Source organism: Myxocyprinus asiaticus, chromosome 32 (genome assembly GCF_019703515.2).
Source record: "Myxocyprinus asiaticus isolate MX2 ecotype Aquarium Trade chromosome 32, UBuf_Myxa_2, whole genome shotgun sequence".
NCBI classification, from domain to species: Eukaryota; Metazoa; Chordata; class Actinopteri; order Cypriniformes; family Catostomidae; genus Myxocyprinus; species Myxocyprinus asiaticus.
In genome coordinates, this window is record NC_059375.1 from 7755808 (window position 1) to 7775356 (window position 19549).

At 37.0% G+C, this 19549-nt stretch overlaps 1 protein-coding gene across 2 annotated transcripts in view; it reads right to left on the reverse strand.

The window, feature by feature from the left end:
- LOC127422923 (receptor expression-enhancing protein 3-like) overlaps positions 1-19549 on the reverse strand; it is a 75138-nt gene that overhangs the window by 21909 nt on the left and 33680 nt on the right. For both annotated transcript variants that reach the window (XM_051666779.1, XM_051666778.1), the window contains one exon: positions 12989-13061. In XM_051666779.1, the coding sequence (XP_051522739.1) occupies positions 12989-13061 (73 nt within the window). The remainder of the gene's footprint in view (positions 1-12988; positions 13062-19549) is intronic.

The window sequence follows — 19549 nt, forward strand, 5'->3', positions numbered from 1 at the left end:
TCAACACACTTCTTACTGCATTCTGTTGACATTTCAATTATTTGTTGCTTTTCCCCTCCACTCAAACATACGCCAATGAAAGTGAAAGCTGCGTTAGTCGTCACAACCAGAGTTATTATTTCAAATTTTAATTTAGTTTTTATTTCTACTTCATTTTCAATTTGTCCATTCAATTTAGTTTAATTTTATCTAAAATTATGGGTGAAATACATTTAACGTGTTTAATATATTTAATAAATGGTAATATTAAAACATTTAACAATGCCCATAAAATTAAATACAACAACATAAAATAAAAGCAGAATAGATCAGATACAATTAAAAAAATATTTATATACTACAGTACTACACTTTTATGTCCTCCTGCTGTGTGCAGGTATAGCCTACTTCCCTAAAGTCAAGATCAAACTCAACTTGGGCTGACATTTCATTCTTTTCATATTATATTTAGTACGGATAATAGGTGAATAGAGGCTTCTCCCCTCACTTGTGTTCTTCATTGAATTTTCTGACATTTTTGCCATTGAAACGCAAGTGCCAGCTTTACAGGTAACACAATGTCAATGTCCCTGATTCACAGAAAATTAGATTTTGTCCGATATAGTCAACATTTTCAGTTAGAAATGACTTTGCGTAGTAAAAGTGAGTCTGATAAAACATTTGTTCTATTTAATAATTTGCAGAGTTGGGGAATGTACTTTTTAAAGTGTATTTATATTATTGATATTTCTGGATTTGAGCTGCAGAGCACGTGTGGCGATCTCTTTCCCACACACACATACAGCACGGGCAGGAAAGCTAAAAAGTACTTTGAAAGAGTGCGCGCTGCTGCTCTCAGCCAGAATAATCACACTTAAGGACATACACACGTGAAAACTGATGCAGTATCATATACACAGAATGTATAATAGTACTAACTGTAGAGAGCACATCAATATGAAGACAAAGCCAAATCCCGGACATTTAGAGGCAATTCTGAAATCCAGGCCAGACGCTTTTTTCAGGTCTGAAAAAGAGGACATGTCTGGTGAAAAGAGAACGTATGGTCACCCTATGTTATGTTATTTTTTTGTTTGTTTGTTTTTCATTGCATCACAAATGTCATGTACTCGGCTGGACTGAAAGTCTCGAGTCCGAGTCAAGTCTGAGTAAAAATGCATCCGAGTCTGTGACAAGTCCAAGTCCATTAAAACTGGACTCGTGACTCGGACTTGAGTCCGAACTATAGTAAAATTCTTTAAACCTCTGGGGTTGACGGACGCACCGGCGCGTCCTGCTGAATTTTTTCCTCATAACAGCAGAAACAACTTAAAATACTCTGTCATTTTTGGGCATACAGATAAGTGTAAGACATCATTACAGACTATAAAGGGTCTACTTTTATTTGTGTACACTCACAATAACAACAAAACCTTGTGCTTTTGTAAAATAAAATAAACAGGGTGCGCTTTCAGCCGTCTCTGTCTCCGTGAGCATCTTTCTGAAAGATATCAAAATATTTTGCTGAAACTCCGCGAATATTTATCACACAAACATGAAACATATGTCTAAAGAAAGCTTAAAATGTCTACTTTTAAATAAAACAATTCAAATTTAAAACAAATATTCTCCTGCAATGTAATCTGTATGAAACAAAGCAATGTACAGTTTCTCCTGGCTCAGCTAATTATCCCTAATGTGATCACATCCACCAGCAGAGTGCCTATTCATACGGTAATGTGCTGAGGCGATCAATGCAAATGATAAACGCCCCAAACAATGCCTTAAAAAGCATAAAGTTCGTTCACTTTTCTGCGTGTTTGATAGATGGCACGTTACACAGGCGAGGACGCTCCTGGATAGTGACGAAGAGTTCACATTTTCCTCAGAAGAGTGGGAATCCGACGAGGAACGTTTGCATTTTGAAGAGCAGCTTGATCCAGCCAAGGATACAATTTCGGATGAGTAAGTCATTTAGTTTTACTTACATATTAGTTGACATGCTATTTTATATAAACATGTACATATTTTACTAGTTGGACTATTTCCAGACTTGCCAGCCAGTATTCAGAGTACTGAAATTTGAAATATGTCCTAATAGGCAAGTCTTTGTTACATTTAAATGTTGTTTCAGCTAAAGCAGGTATTGAAATGGTACGCTGTATGATATCAATATATGTAATATGATATAAAAACAATATGCATGTTTAGATTATATTTTAACTAGAGTTTATGCTGCCTCATTATCATCAACAAAGCTTGTGCTTGCAAATATCTGTTCGGGTGTAAATGTATAAAATGTGCTGTAAATATGCCCATATTAGAAAATCAGCATATTACAATGATTTCTGAAGGATCATGTGACACTGAAGACTGCAGTAATGATGCTGAAAATTCAGCTTTGATCACAGGAATACATTTTACAATATATTCAAATTTTACAGCATTTTACAATATATTCAAATAGAAAAGTTATTTTAAATTGTAAAAATATTTCACAATATCACTTTTTTTGCTGTATTTTGGATCAAATAAATGCAGCCTTAGTGAGCAGAAGAGACTTCTTTTAAAAACATTAAAAAAATCTTACAGATCTAAAACTTTTAAACGGTAGTGTAGGTCTAAAGTTTTTAAGTAAAGTCTTTACATAAAGAAAATGTATAGTCAGATTACTTCTTTTAACTTAAACTTGAATTTGTGAATAAGCTACAAACAATACATTCAATCATTAAGTCTCCTCACATTCATTCTTTCTCAGGGGAGGGGTCTTTGTCTCCTCAGGTGTGAATGACATCAATATTCATGATCATCCACGCCTCCTCGCATATGGCCTTTCTAACACTAAAAGTGTCTTACAAAAGTTAAATGACTATATTGTTTTGTTTGAATGAGTGATCAGGATGGTTTTCACATCATTTTTGTAGCAAAAACTCTAGGCTACAAGATCCAGTTCTCAAAAGTCTTGTGAACAAATGTTTAGTATGTGTTATATGGCCTTATTTCAGACTTAAAATTTTAGTTTTTCAAAAACCACGCATAAACGTTATTTTCTCAAAAATACAAACATGTACATACATGTTGTTCACATATTATTGAGGCCAGTTTGTGCTGAATACAGTGTTATCAGACTTTAGCCATTAATATGTTAAGCAACTGAAAAAAGCACAAATGTCAAGGCATGTCAAAACTTCTCCAGGGCCCAAAAAACCCTCAGACCACAAAGGGTTAAAAAAGCAGCTCAATTTTAAACACACATACAGTATTTATTCTGTATGAGTGTCTCATGTCTGTAAAATCCACTTAAAATGCAATACAACAATAAAAAAATAGGCCTGCAAGACATCTGACTGGATGGTAATTTTTTTTAATCGTCCAGCCACCTTGACTTGCATGCTAAAAATTTCATTTCAGACCCTGCAGTTAGAAAATGGAACCGGTTCTCCCAACTAGAGGTCGACCGATGTAGGTTTTTTAATTGCAGATATCCAGAGAACAGGGTGGCCGATAGGCTGATATAATGCAGATATATCACAATTTAATAAAATAGCAAATAAGAAAAATAAATTGTCTAAAAAAAGAATTAAGCATTATATTTACTCAAACCTTCACTAACTTATAAACTTAAAAATAATAATGAATAAATCTTTAAAAAAAACGATTTTGTGTGTTTTAGATGGTAGATAGCAGTTTCTACTGGTTTCTGTTTAGTCTTCTCATTTTAGTAATTGTTTGCACAAAGAAATTGTAATAAATTAGAAAGAAGAAAATAACAACAGTGCACACAGTAGTCCAGCAACCACGGAGAGAATGTGCACATTCACACTCATATTTTCTCACTAAAAGGTCAAATTAAACTAATTCACATTCAGTGCATACAGTGCACAGTGAGTATGACATGTAGTTATAATGTGAAGTTATAAGTAAACGTCATCCTTAAAATGTGAAGCGCTTCTACTTTGAACTTGTTCTAAGCTTAGCGCAGCAATCTCATGACCGCTTCCAGTTTATACGGCCCAGATCACATGCTTGGAGTGGTCAAACTGACCGTTGTGCAACATTTCCTGAGTCAGAGGCACACAGTTTTGATACAGGCTATTATAAAACATGCTTCAGAGGAATATATATGATTGCTCCACAAGAAGAAATAGGATTTGCGCAAGTTTCATGTTTAAATAAAAATGTGTTGAAAGACCAGTCTATTACTGTGGTAACACAATGGCAAGTAACAACAAATCGAAATGTAATTTGCCATTTACGTCTCTGACAGTTTATTCACATTCAAGCAGGCGAATATCGGCACGATCGTGGCTTAAAAAACTTCTCGCGTTGCGCTGTGCCAAACAACGCCCTTCAGTCGTGACTATATTCACAATATAGCACTGCCTTTCATGCCTTATTGCTGAAATAAAATCCATACATTTTTCTCATTTCATTAAATAGAATGCATAATCCATCCACAAAGTGGCTTGCTAACATAAATCCAAGCACACCTCATTTCCTTGGAGGAGACGCAAACACAGCCGACTGTAACAAAAAAATAATTATGGCTGTGACATTAATTTCCATCCCAGCTCTCTTTGTCTGCAGCAGAAGCTGTTTGTATGCTCTACCTCTCCTGCTCTCCTCCTCTCTGAAGCACAGATAGCTTTCAGAGAGCTTCTTAGCATTTCAATTTCAAACGTCCGTGCAGACAGTCATGTGATCCACAGCCTTGAGCCGCAGTTCTTGAAGGAATTAGGTGATATTTTCAGCCTCACTGAACAAAGTCAAATGAATCCATGCAGAGGCAGCATTACCAGCCTGACAGGAGGCGTCAGATTTAATTGGTGTCCTCCCCATGAACCTCTAGCGGTCCGAGAGAGATCAATGCATTGCATCAGCCACAGGAAAGTTGCCACTCTGTGAAGAACCGTCAAACGAAATCCACAGATGAACCACTTTTGTAGCCGTTCACGAAGCAGTTATGGGGCGTATGATTTAAAAGCCTGACCACTTTCATTGCTGACTGCAGCGATAAAAGAAATCAGACCCACTTTATGTTTGGTTACTTTAATTACTATGTACTTACATTTAAAAAAAATAAAGCTGATGTTCAATGTTAAAATTCACATTTTACAATTTACATTTATGCATTTGGCAGACTCTTTTATCAAGAGCGAATTACAGTGCATTCAGGATATTTTATCACTTTGTGTGTTCCCTCATAATCGAACCCATGATTTTGGCGTTGCAAGCGTCATGCTCTACCAGTTGAGACATATCCATCTAAATGTTCAGAGACAACCATAAGTAAAGCATTTGCAGTGTTTCCCCTATATGCACATCGCCGCTGCTGAATTATGAGCGCCGCTGTTAAATTCAAAAAGCTCATTTAATATTCTTGATGTAACATATTGCTTGCCAGCCCCAGTCAGCTGTGCGCTTTCTACACTGCGAAAGAGACCCTGCCACATACACACACAAATACACGCACATACTCATAATGACGTCACCGCATAACACACCTGCTCAAACTCACTTCATTCCATGTGGCCTGCGAGCTAACTTCTAAAACGTAGGATGGCAGGGGATCCTGGGCAGGATCCAGGGATCCACTGGGCAGTGGTGGCTCAGCGGTTAAGGGTCTGAGTTACTGATCAGAAGACTGGGGGTTCAAGCCCCAGCACTGCCAAGATGCCACTGTTGGGCCCTTGAGCAAGGCCCTTGACCCTATCATGGCTGACTCTGACCCCAGCTTAGCTGGGATATGTGAAAAAAAAAAAAAAAAAGAATTTCACTGTATATGTGCAAACATATAATGTGTGATAATAAAATTATTAATTATTATCCCAATGTTTCACTGACCAATTAGTTAGCGCTTTCCTCATTAATATTAATGAGCCTTCCCATCACCTTAACCGTATGTTTTGGAGCGCATTTTGCTCGCTTCAAAAGCGGAATGAAACAGTGCTCCCAGGACCATTTATCATCACGGCTCAATGGATAGAGCAGTGCGAGCGCAGAGCAGTTGCGTTAACTCACGCAACACGCAGATCATTATCAACAACGCTAGACGCTTCTCAGATCAATTATCAACACAGCAGAATGGAATGAGGTACGCAAGCACAGGGCAGATGAGTTTATTTGCGGACTGATCTCAAGAGGCTATTTTAGGGTGCCTTTACACTAGCACTTTGGTGCACACCTGGGTTCGCTTGAAAAAGTGGTCTGGAGTACGGTTCATGTGAACTCTGATACGGTTCGCTGCTAATATGAACGCAATCGTATAATTTGCATCTTTGCAGGCTCGCGATCGCAATTATTATGATATAATGCATTTCTCCTGCATGATTGTATCCAAATACATTGCCTTCAGAGAGCAGCTCACATTCTTCACATCTCTTGCAACGCATCCGCGGGTGAAGCGGCAGACAAATGCTAATATTCATCACATCATTGCACATTCAATGCATCTGCGGGAGACAAACACAAGTGTTGTTCTGTGCATGGCAAGTTTTCATGGTAAACTTAACACAGTGATGTCTTCTCAAGCTTTTACCTAGTTACAGTGGTAAACAACTGCCTCTTGTATGCAAGTTGTTGACGTAATCGGACCGTGGTTCAAACCCAAATAATATGATGTGAACACAGTGCAGTGCGGGCAGCGGAAGGGTGAGGAAACGAACTTGGGTTCGGTCCAAGCAATTGAACTAAGTGTGAAAGCACCCTTAAATGCGCTTGTGAACCAGTGAGATGCACGGCGGGGATTGCAAAACGTTTGAATGCGATACAGAATTGTCTGTTGCAAAGCTCCAAATGTCTCAGTGATTAAACTACAACCCCAGTTCCAAAAAAGTTGGGACAGTATGAAAAATGCTAACAAAAACAAGGATTTGTAAATTATATTCACCCTTTGCTATATTGAAAACACTACAGCTTAACATTACATGATGTTTTACCTTGTGAATTTCATTAATTGTTTTTTTTTATGTACAGTCATTTCAAATCAGATGATTGCAACATACTCCCAAAAACTCCAAAAATTTCTGAATGCATGTGATCTCTGATCCCTCAGCAATCACTGTCTGAAAAAACATAATTCATCTGTAATAGATATCATGAACATGGGCTTGGGATAATTTTAGTAAACCTTTGTTAGTCAACACCATTCGCCGCTGCATCCACAGATGCAAGTTAAGACTTTACTATGTAAAGCAGAAGCCATACATCAACACTGTCCAGAAGCGCTGCCGACTTCTCCTGGCTCGGTCTCAACTAAGATGGAGAGTAGAACAGTGGAACCGTGTATTTTGGTCCGATGAGTCCACATGTCAAATAGTTTTTGAAAAACACTGCCATCGTGTTCTCCGGGCCAAAGAGGAAAAGGACCATCCAAGCTGTTATCAGGTTCAAAAGCCAGTGTCTGTATGGGCCAAGGGTGTGTCAGTGCCCATGGCATGGGTAAATCACATATCTGTGAGGGCACCATTAATGCAGACAGATATGTACAAATTTTGGAGCAACATATACTGCCATCCAGTACCGTCTTTTCCAGGGACGTCTCGGCATTTTCAGCAGGACAACTTCAAACCACATACTGGCTAAATAAGCAGAGAGTGTGTGTGTGTGTGCTAGATTGTCCTGCCTGCAGTCCTGACCTGTCTCCAATTGAGAATGTGTGGTGCATTATGAAGCGCACAACATGAAAACGAAGACCCCATTCAACTGTTCAGCTGAAGACCTGCATAATGGATAAAAAGTAATGAATACTTTTTAAACTTAACAAACTTGTGTCTTCAGTGCCTAAATGCCTAATAAGTGTTTTTAGAAGAAATTATGTTTCACCGTGGTAAACACTCGACTGTCCCAACTTTTTTGGTGCGTTTTGCAATTATCTTATTTAAAATTACTGTACATTAAAAAAAATAATAATAATAATAATGAAATTCACAAGATAAAACATTATATAATGTGTAGTTGTAGTGCTTTCAATATAGTAAAGAGTGAACATAATTTACAAATCACTCCTTTATGTTTTTATTAGCATTTTTCATACTGTCCCAACTTTTTCGGAATTGGGGTTGTAGTTTAAAACAAACATCCCCCACATTCTAAATGGCACTGACAAAGAAAACATGAGAAAACATAAATCAGAAGGCTTTTCAATTCTCAGATCACAATGCTTACAAAAATTAACCATGGATTTACTGCATTAACACTAACTGTACTGTATTACTATTGTAGTTGTGGCAGAAAAAAATTCTAAATCTATTTAGACTGCTGTTTTTCATTACAAAAAAATGTCATAGTTCTTTATGTGGAAAACTTAGTTACAAAACATGGTGGTGAGGAGCCATGCATGGTTTTACCTATGTACCATGGTCTTATTACAAATATCATTGTTAAAACCATGGATATTATGGAATAACTAACTCAATTTCATAATTATTATGAACCAAGATATCAGTTTTCATTCTGTGTAAAATCTGTACACTTGTAATGCTCTCTGACTGTAGGAAAATGTAAGTTGTTTTGTTTGCCTTCAGATATTCCAAGAGATGACTGTTTAATCAGTAGGAGCCTGATGAAAGAAATCTAAGGAGACTAAGGAGAACTTGTCACACTGTCAGACTCAGTATATTTAAATTGATAAAAATTAGGTTTTGGTTTTTTCCACAGATATTACTGTTGTTAATATTATAATTTACATCTGCATCCTAACCTCAAAATCAGTGCTTTACTGTCAAATGTTCATTTCAATGCACAAAATATGCAATATTATTGGTAATTGCATGGATGCTACCAAAGCAGGTGCTGGTGTCACATTGTTAACTGGCCCTTTGAGGGCACAAATAAACCCTGATGTGTCCCAGGCTAAAATTGAATTTGACACTCAATTCCCATACTTCAATCAAAGGGTAAGGGAAAATATGAATCTCAAGAACGTACCCAATAAGAACATTGCATCCAAATGGTTAATTTTTTTAAACGCATACATTGTAGTAGTTAAGGACACCTAATATAAGGTGGGACCAAAAAATTTAATCAGATCTGGAAGCGTTCCTCGCATAATCCTCCAGACAATCCTGTTCATTACAAGTCTGCAATAACCTGGGTTTATTTAGAAAAGTATGTAAATATGTAAGCAGAATTGCAACCGCTTTGCTCTATATTGAAGGCGACTCAGGAATGGGCTGGTGCCCAAGACAAGCATGCCTTTCTGTTCAATGTTGCCTGTTGATAAGGAGTTGTGTAGCCTGTTTTTCCAAAAGGAAAAAACCCTTTGAAGTATCTTGATTGTGAATGGACATATTCCTTTCCTGCTCAATGTGTTTAGTGTACTGTGGAGAAGTTTTTTTGTTCCATATTTAAACTGGACGATAAGACATATGAGCTGGCCTACTCTATGTTTATCTAACAAACAGGAGTTGTAGGCATTGTAGAGATTTGTTCCGAGCAGACAAACCACAATGTGGTTTCTGAGAGGAGCTAGTATATGCTAGTAAACATAGGCCTTGTCAAGCTGCCTTTAAACTTTATTTTAAGTCCAACATAAACCAGCAACTCCAGTGAACAGGCCCTATATAAAGGAACTGCAGCACAAAGCATCATTTGTCCACTTCTATTTTGGAAATGATTGTAAAGGAGGTTTCTCAATTACCTGTCTGCACTCAAAGGCAAACACAGCAACAGTGATGACATGTTTGGGGAGTTTAAAAAAACTGCTTTTGTGGTCAGTTGAGCTTTCTTCTTTTTTTCCAAGGCGTTTAGTCCAAGTTTACTGAAATTGACTTTCCGCTCAAACATTTTGGCAAAGCATATAAATATTCGTGATCCAAAATATCAAGAATATTTAATCTCCAAAAAAAAAAAAAAAAAAAAAAAAACTAAAACTAGGCTAATCAGATTACATTACTTTTACATGAATGATATATGGATTTGAATACTGATTACATTTATAGCAAGTAATTAGTAATTTGTACTGCAATACATTTTTAAAATAACCCTTCTATCTCTGGTTACTTCAGTACACATTTTATGATATTGATCTTTGAACTATTGCAAGATTCCTTTATGTTCAGGAAATATTTTCCTTTTAAAATACATTAATTATTTTAAAAATCCTATAAATGCATTTGAAATAGTTAGCGACCTGAATTGTTAAGGGTATTGTATCAAACTGAATTGACAAAAATCACTTTAAACTTGATTTGAAAGCGAATGATTCACACCCTTAAATTAATAATTCACCCAAAAATTACAATTCTCTCATAATTTAATTACTTTCATGTTGTCCCAAACTCATATAACTTTCTTTCATCAGTAAATTATTTGGGAGAACATCTCAGCAGTTTTTGTCAATGCAATGCAAGTCAGCGGGGCCCAACAATTTTAAGCTCCATAAAGACATTTTAAAGGTAATCCATATTCGAGTGGTTTAATCCATGTCTTCTAAAGTGACAATCATTTGGGTGAGAAAGAAACCAAAGATTCAGTCCTTATTAACTAAAAATCTTCATTTCCACCGAGCTCTCTGATGTGTGTTCATGACAGAAGCTTGTTCACACACTTCCTTGCACTTGAGGCATACGCAGAGTTCTGTACACAAACCAGACGCAGTGTTGCCATGTTCGCGGTTTTCACGTCCAGTTGGGTTTTATTTATTTTTTTTGGTTACTTTTTAAATGTACATGTGCCACCAAAATATTGATGGTAAACACTAGAAAATTTAAGTGCAACATCTTACTGATGTATAATGATATCGGGATTGAGTGCCTGACAACCACAAGCAGCATCAAAAAAATTACCATCTAGAAGCCTGTACTGTGTTCCAGTTGAGCCAGATGTCAAGATTCATAGTGAATAAGGACTTAAATTTTGTTCTGTTTCTCACCCAAAGCCATTGTATTATTTCAGAAGACATGGATTAAAACACTAGTCTTGTTTGGATTCCCTTTATGCTGCTTTTATTTCTTTTTTGGAGTTTCTGACCCCACTGACTTACATTGTATGGACAAAAACACTCGAAATATCTTTGTGTTCCGCAGAAGGAAGAAAGTCATCCAAGCTTGAGACGATCATGAGGGAATTATCATTTCTTTTGACAAAAACAAATCCTTTATGGTTTCCACTGCATGTGTAATTTTTTCTTAATTCCTAATTCTCAGAAAATTCTTATTTATAGACATATGTTAGTATTCATAGACATATATGACCACGATTGTTTACCACAATTATCTCTGTTCATCACAATTCAAATCTTTTCATAAGTTCAATGAACTGATCCTTTTAAAATAAGGGAGAACACATTATCTGATATATTACTGTAAGCATCATGCCATTGAACACTTTATCTATGCTAAGGTAGACAGAAAGACAACAAAGGTTTTTCCTGCTTTAAATCATGTTCAGGAATATTTGCTGCATCTCAAAGACGTTCTGAAACACTATGATGAATTACATAATTCAGACGCATATAAAATGGTTCTGTTTAGGATAATGTAGTGCTGGTTTAGTTTACACCACTGAAGAAAAGGGGAATGCATTTCACTGTAGCAGTAACTCAAACAGACTCTTAAGGTTAGACTCCAGGATACCAAAATACCACCAGTAAAACCACTAAGACAACATAAAATTGGACGTCTGAAGTAGACAAAGGCATGTCTACAGTGAGAACAAAGGAAAAGCTGAAGCTGTCCACAGGTTTGTAAAGACAATGAGGTATCAAAGCAGAACACCAAAACAATGGGTAGTATTATCAATAGTTCATCCAAAATGGAAAATTCGGTCATAATTTCATCTCATGCCATTGCAGCCCATATATGCTGTTATTTTCATTGGAACACAAAAGGACATGGTGTTTTTTGGTCATTTTTGGAGCTTGACAGCTCTGGTCACTATGAATTTTGTGAAGATTCTTCAAAAATTCTCCTTATGTGTTTCACAGCATTCGGTTTGGAATAACAGGAGGTTGAGTACATAAAAAAGAGAACATGTCATCTGATCCGGTCACACAAGCCAACTCACTCTCCCTAAACATGCCCGAACTCTCTCAGAAACAATAATGTGCTGCACTGTTCACATCCCATTTAAAGGAGTGGTGCGGCTGAGTATTTAAAGATCTGGGCAACTTTCCCAAAAGTTAGACCTAACCACAGGAATTGCTGGAAAAGTTGATTCATGATCACCATTGTGCCCTTGAGAAAGGCACTTAACCTCAGGTCACTGCAGGGTGGACAGTCCCTCTAATAAGTGTACTGCAGATCACTTTGGAAAATAAAGGCTCTTCCAAAACCTAGTGAGCTCTCTACATAGGCAGCTGCCTTCTAAGGAGGCATTCTAACTGAAATGAAAACTCACAAATAAACTATTTCAGAAGACTCACTCTATATAAGTAGCAAGATTAGTTAGAATATAGCACATAATATAGTTCAAGATCATTCGCTATATTGTCTGTGGAGATGTAAGTTGTAATATATAAATACATAAAGTATAGTATGTTGTGGATACAGTCTGTGCGTGCTCTAGTCTGGCACGACTGGCTAGGGGTGGCGCAGAATCTCTGCTTAATTCAGTATTTTAATAGCCACCGATGTTATAAGTACAGTCAACACCAACGCGCTGTTTGACTGGCTGCTTTCAAGCGCTCATATGCGTACTGTATTTCTGCGCGTGCTGTAAAGAGCACTAGTGTCTCACTGTGAATGCAGTTGCACGTGAACAGTCAAATGCACTTCTTGGTAAAATTGACACAATATTAGTGTAAACACAGCTGATAATGTAATATTACAGTCTAAGCAGACAGGACAAAAATCTTATATTTCAAATCTGTGCAATGTGTACATGCAGCCTAATAGACCTGCTCCTATGTGTAATAGGCCTATCGTTAATTTTAATCAAACAGCAATATTGACGAGACAAAGAAAAGTGTTTGACTTTTCAGAATGCATCGGAAAAAAAAAGTGTCTGCTAAATGACAAATAGCCAAAAAATGAACAGGTGAATGTAAGGCTGCATTGTTTTTACTTACATATTCCTTGACGTTTTTGGTTTTCACTGCTTTGTATGAGTAGTACGCTGGGTACAGGTTTCCAAAAACCAGCCTGTGCAAAGAAACAAAGGGTGAAATAAATAAACAATTTCTCCTCAAGCAGGGGGATGAATAGTTTGATACTATTAAACATTCTTCCGTTACTCCCATCTGTATGTCTAGCTCTATTAAAAACCACTTCTCCCATTGATTGTGTTACAAGATAAACAACGATTTCCTTTTCTTCCTTTCCAAATAAAGAAATAAAAGAAATGGAGAGAGAAAGAGTGTACAGGAGATATCTAATGTGAAACATGTCCTAAAACAGATTATTTCCATATGGCCTGCAGTGGATAGACAGCAGGGCTGAAACGATTAGTCGACGTTATCAACAACGTCGACAATAAAAAATTGTCGACAAATATTTTAATTGTCGAACAGTCATTTAATCTCACTTAACGTAACATGAGATCACATTAAACTCTAACGATGATGCTCGAGAGCAGCACTGCAGTTTGCGCCTGACTCAGGAGAGGAAGAAAACACATCTCACAGTCCAGATGCACTCCAAACAGCTTCAGGTGATGTAGATCGCAAAGTATGAGGGTTTTATAATGCAAAAATACAAAATAAGTAAATACAGAAGCACTCTCGTTGTGAAATACAGCGGAGCCGGAGTTGCCGCTCCGCTGAAGCAAAACTTGCGTGTCAGAGCGTCTTTAAAGGAAACACCTCACTGTTACATCTTTAATGCATCCTTTATTAAAGTTAAAATAATATGGAAGCAGATCATGTAAATAACTACAAACTTCTAAACTGGCATTTCTCTGTGCGGTCAGAGCCGCTTATACGAGTTGCGTGAAGTGTCCCAATCTAAGGCGGAGAGAGCGTGAACACTTAATGCAGCTAGATTATAATGTGATGGCTCGTGACTTATTGAATCATAATATATGTCACTGTGCATTTCTTATCGTGAAGAAAACTGGCAATACACAGCTTTATTAATAAGAGAGTTTGTTGGGGCCTGGGTAGCTCAGCGAGTATTGACGCTGACTACCACCCCTGGAGTCGCGAGTTCAAATCCAGGGTGTGCTGAGTGACTCCAGCCAGGTCTCCTAAGCAACCAAATTGGCCCGGTTGCTAGGGAGGGTAAAGTTATATGGGGCAACCTCTTTGTGGTCGCGATTAGTGGTTCTCGCTCTCAGTGGGGCATGTGGTAAGTTGTGCGTGGATCACGGAGAGTAGCATGAGCCTCCACAAGCTGTGAGTCTCCGCGGTGTCATGCACAACGAGCCACGTGATAAGATGTTTGGATTGACGGTCTCAGAAGCAGAGGCAACTGAGACTTGTGTAACCACGCCACCATGAGGACCTACTAAGTAGTGGGAATTGGGCATTCCAAATTGGGAGAAAAGGGGATAAAAAAATAAAATAAATAAAATAAGATAGTTTGTTTTTTTTGTGAGTTAAAGATGGACTGAAGAGAACACAAAGGTGAGAGAGGGTAGTCTTCACCCCATTATACACTGTAACAAAATACATTTTTTATTAGTTTTTGTTTTGGCTTGTTTTCCAATATAAATATCTAAAACTCCTTTAAAACAACGTACATTTACTTTAGCAGCTATACAGCAGAATTAAAAAGTTTTATCTGAGAATGTAGAATATAATACTAAAAATACAAATATTTTAAAATATCTCAAAATCCTTTAAAAAAAAGATGCATTCACCTGAGAAGCAGCATATAAGATATTTAGACTTGCTTTTAGAGAATAGGTCTTGAATAAGTATATTTGTCTTTACTGCACTTGCAGAAGTATAACCAAGTGAAAAAATACACTTATATTTAAGATACATTCTCTTAAAGCAAGTCTAAATATATGTTACTTCTCAAGTAAATGTATCTTTTTTTAAGGATTTGTAGAAAATTTTAAATGGAAAACAAGACAAAAACACTTGATAACAGCAGGATTTTTTTGCAGTGAATTATTTTTTTTACTGAATTAAACTTAATAAAAAGTAATTTTTCCTTTAATTTAGTGAATGTCATTTAGAGGTATTTTTAAAAAATGATTTTGTTCTCTTTATTGTTAGCAAGCACGTTTAATATAACCTTTTAAGTCGTAGCACAAGCTGAATAGTCGGTTAAGAGCTAATGATAAATCGTTGCATTAATCGCCGAATAATCTTTCTAATAATGTTAGATTAGTCAATTATCAAAATAATCGTTAGTTGCAGCCCTAATAGAGAGCAGGGTGGTGTGTTTTTGGTAGGGAAGGGAATGAGCCAAGAAAGATTTCATGTGATCCACTGGAATTTCGGCCAACAAAAGGTTTTAACAGATACCATACCTGTAAATATTTGTATGGTTTATAGAAATGTTAATAGTAAAAATCAGAGTGCACGTGTGCAAATGATCAAGGAACAATTGGATTTAATGTAAATGTCGACTGATGATGCTCTCTTGGCAGAAAAGGTCACATTTACTGTTGAGGCACCGTTTGGGCAAGAATTTTATTTTTTGATATTTCATTTCATCCCTTGAGCGACTGACCTGAGAGACTAGGCAATATACCAGCAGAAGGGCCCAGTGTCAGCCCTTCATTTGTGGCCTGTCGCTCTCAGCTGAGTACCATTTCTTATGTTCCACTTGCCTAAATTTGTGGGAGAACCTGCAGAACAATTCATACTGCACCCACCAGTGATAGCGAACCCCCCCCCCTTGTGTAAGACTCCCAGTGGCACTGGGTAATTAGTGCACACTCAGATAAAGTTGGGAACTGAGAACCTGTTCTTATTCGGAACAGTTACATTTTTTGAAAAATATAGGAACTGAATGATTTCCAGAACTTTCAGTTTGTGCATTCTTCCGCCTATGCAGGTGGAACAGCATACTAAAATAATCAGCAGCATGTCAACACCACTCATAAATCTACAGTGCAACCAGTGTATATGTGTAACCAGTGACAGAGTTTCTGTCATGTTAAATATTTTGGAGGCTACCATTGTGGAGAAGAGTGGAGCTAATAGTTAGGACATGGTTGGGTACATTATTACTGAAAAATCAGTGTTTTGCCTTTCTTATGAAGCAAATACTGAGGGATCATCAGTATAATGACTGATTGGTCGCTCGGTTGGTCAGTCAAAAATCTAACTTTGTACAAATAAAGCTTTGACTGTAGAAAAAGATTCATCTTGAAATTTTGAGTTTTAATCTGTAAACCACTTACAGATTATTATTGTTATTGTTAATGATAAATCAATTTCATTCATTAACGTTAACGACCCAAAAAGAGACGCAATGTCGCTAAATTGTACCTGCTCTGTCTCACCTCAGCCCTGAATGTTAAAGGCAGTTCTGATGCTACTTTCGTTCTGTATACATGAAATGCTGCATCAGAGCAGCCTTAATATTTTTTTGTCATGACTGAGCATATATTTTTTATAATTTAGTTTCATATTTAAAACTATAACTTCATATTTTCATTTGTTTCATATTTCTATATTCATAATTTGATATTGGCACCCATTCACTTATATTGTATGGATATTCTTCTAAAAGTCTTCATTTGTGTTCTGCAGAAGAAAGTCATACACATCTGGGATGACATGAGGGTGACTAAATGATGAGAGAATTTTCATTTTGGGTGAACTATTCCTTTAATTCTGCTCAGAGCACACGTAAATGCATTTAAGTAGCAATTACAATTTCCTAAATAATCTTTCCCCTTTTACTCATTCTGTTTGGACTGTCTGGTGGATCACACTCCTGTTTATCAATACTGTACCATCATTGGTACCATTGATGACCACTGCATGACACAGTCATGTGTTGTCACTTATTACTCAATTGTAAAATTAAACAGCTTTTATATATATGTTTCTTCTGATATGACTGGAGTCTTCATCTCATGCAAGTGTACATAATTTTCAACATATTTCTAAAAAATACTATTCATGTCTTTGTGTAAAGCTTAATTCGCAAAAACTTAGTGCACCTTTAATATTTTTAGTTGTAGTAGTTTTAATGAGAAATGCAAATGTTAAATTGAGAGACGCAAGTTTTTTGTGTGATGAAAACTTGCTGTGCTTAAAAGTGAATAATAGACAGCACAGTAAAACCTTCTGCAAGAAGTTGTCTCTTTAATGTTTTATGTTTAGTCCTTTAATGCACCACTGCTGTTGTAGCCAATAAAGTGCTGCATCGACAACACATTTCAAGATGATCGCTGTCAGACATTAAATCCTTTCCTGTGAATAATACTCCCGTTTTTGTGAGGTTTTGTGGAGAGAATAAAGTCTTCTGCTGATTCTGTTTGACAACGCTTACATAAATATTTGCAGTAAAAAAGTTTTAAACTGCTAGATGTTGTGAAACAGATGTTGTGTACATGCAATCTTACAGTTATGTGCTCTGAATGCGCAGCAAGGATCGTCCTGAAGCACTCCAGTTACATTGAAGTGTGTCATTCTGCATTCAGGATGCGCTTAAGCGGTTTCTTGCCACTCTGTGTTGGAGCATTCCTTATTTCTTACTTTGATAGTTTCGTGCAATATGATGTTATAGTTATTTAGCCTAATTATTTGTTGAATATCTGTTCATTACCATGTTGAAGTTCTACGCTTAGTGTCCGTATATCATTCTGAAACGTGTCTGATTGGGATCACGTGAACATAAGAGCCACTACTCGATTATGAAAATTGGAAGTTTTGCACATCCCTAATACACAAATGCATTGTGGGCCCAGATGAAAACTCAGAATGCCTGTGGCCCAGATTGCATGTGTCACCGTGCTGCTGACAGACGAAAGCTCCTGCTAGCATTCATTTCGACATGCCACGCAGACTTTTCAGAGATTTTACTGGCAGGAACCAGCCTTGATGTTTCCCAGATGATACTGCTGCTCCCTGAAACCTGTGTTTCACATTTAGATACTCAAGTTTGTGCCATGAAAAATGCCATTACCCGAGGGCTGAAAGAGTTGATTGAAGTAGATTTTGGCGAACTGTCTTGGGTTAAAGCATTCCCTCAGATATGATTTAGAGGTAGTGTGCCACTGCAGACAGACAGTGTTCTTGACTCAGCAGTGCAACTAAAACGGGGGACAGTTTGTACTATTTCCGCTGCCAATAATAGACGATATGGAACCCAGAAATTCAGCCCACTCCAATATCACAGACTGAATGCTCAGCTCTTATGCAGTTTAAACATGCTGTAACAGACTTATTTATGACAGTAGCATATCTGTGATTTTTCCTGATAAAATCATCCATGACCACCTGTTTGGAGAGGCTTATAGCAAGGCCAATGGACAGCAAGAAAATGTGAGTAGGCCAGTCCTTGCCTGTGCAAAACTCACCACCACAATTCTAAGAAGTTGTTGTAGCTATGAGGTTGCTTAGGTGTTCTGAGTGTTTTTAGTACGTTGCTATTAGCGATGTGCAATTACCAATTTTCATAATTGACTAGTCGGTCGGTTGTTTGAACGTCTAGACAACTACTCAGTGTTAAAAATAATGTATAATTAGGCTCCGTTATGTTCATATGACCGTGATCAGATGTGTTTCAGAGGTATATGGACACTAAGCACAGAACTTCAACATGGTAATGAACAGATATTCAACAAATAAATAGGCTTCATACACATCATATCACACAAAACGATCAAAGCAGAAAAGATATAAGAAAGGCTTCAATACAGAGCGGCACAAAACTGCTTATGCGCATCCTGAATGCAGAATGACACACTTTAACATAACTGGAGTGCTTCAAGATGATAATGATAGATAATATTGTAGGTACACATCTAGTTCACAACATCAAACAGTTTAAACCTTTTTTACTGCAACTATTTATTTAAGCAGTGTCAGACAGAACCAGCAGAAGACTTTCTCTCCAAATCACCTCACAAATATGGGAGTATTACTCACAGCAGAGGATTTAACATCCAACAGTGATTATCTTAAAATGTATTGTTGATTTAGTACTTTGATTGCTGTAACAGCAGCATATAAAAGGACTACACCTAAAGCATTAGAGACAATACGTCTTGCAGAGGGTTTAACCGTGCTGACTACTACCGTATTCACTGTTAAGCACAGCAAGTTATCATGTCGCAAAAAAGCTCTCCAAGGAGTTGCGTCTCTCAGTTAATTTGAGAAATGCATCTCCCATTAAAACCACTAAAAATATTTACAGTTGAAGTCAGAATTTTACATACACCTTAGCCAAATACATTTAAACTCAGTTTTTCACAATTCCTGACATTTAATTGCGGAAAACATTCTATGTCTTAGGTTAGTTAGGATCACTACTTTATTTTAAGAATGTGAAATGTCAGAATAATAGTAGAGAGAATTATTTATTTCATCACATTCCCAGTGGGTCAGAAGTTTACATACACTTTGTTAGTATTTGGTAGCATTGCCTTTAAATTGTTAAACTTGGGTCAAACATTTTGGGTAGCCTTCCTTAAGCTTCTCACAATAAGTTACAGGAATTTTGGCCCATTCCTCCAGACAGAACTGGTGTAACCGAGTCAGGTTTGTAGGCCTCCTTGC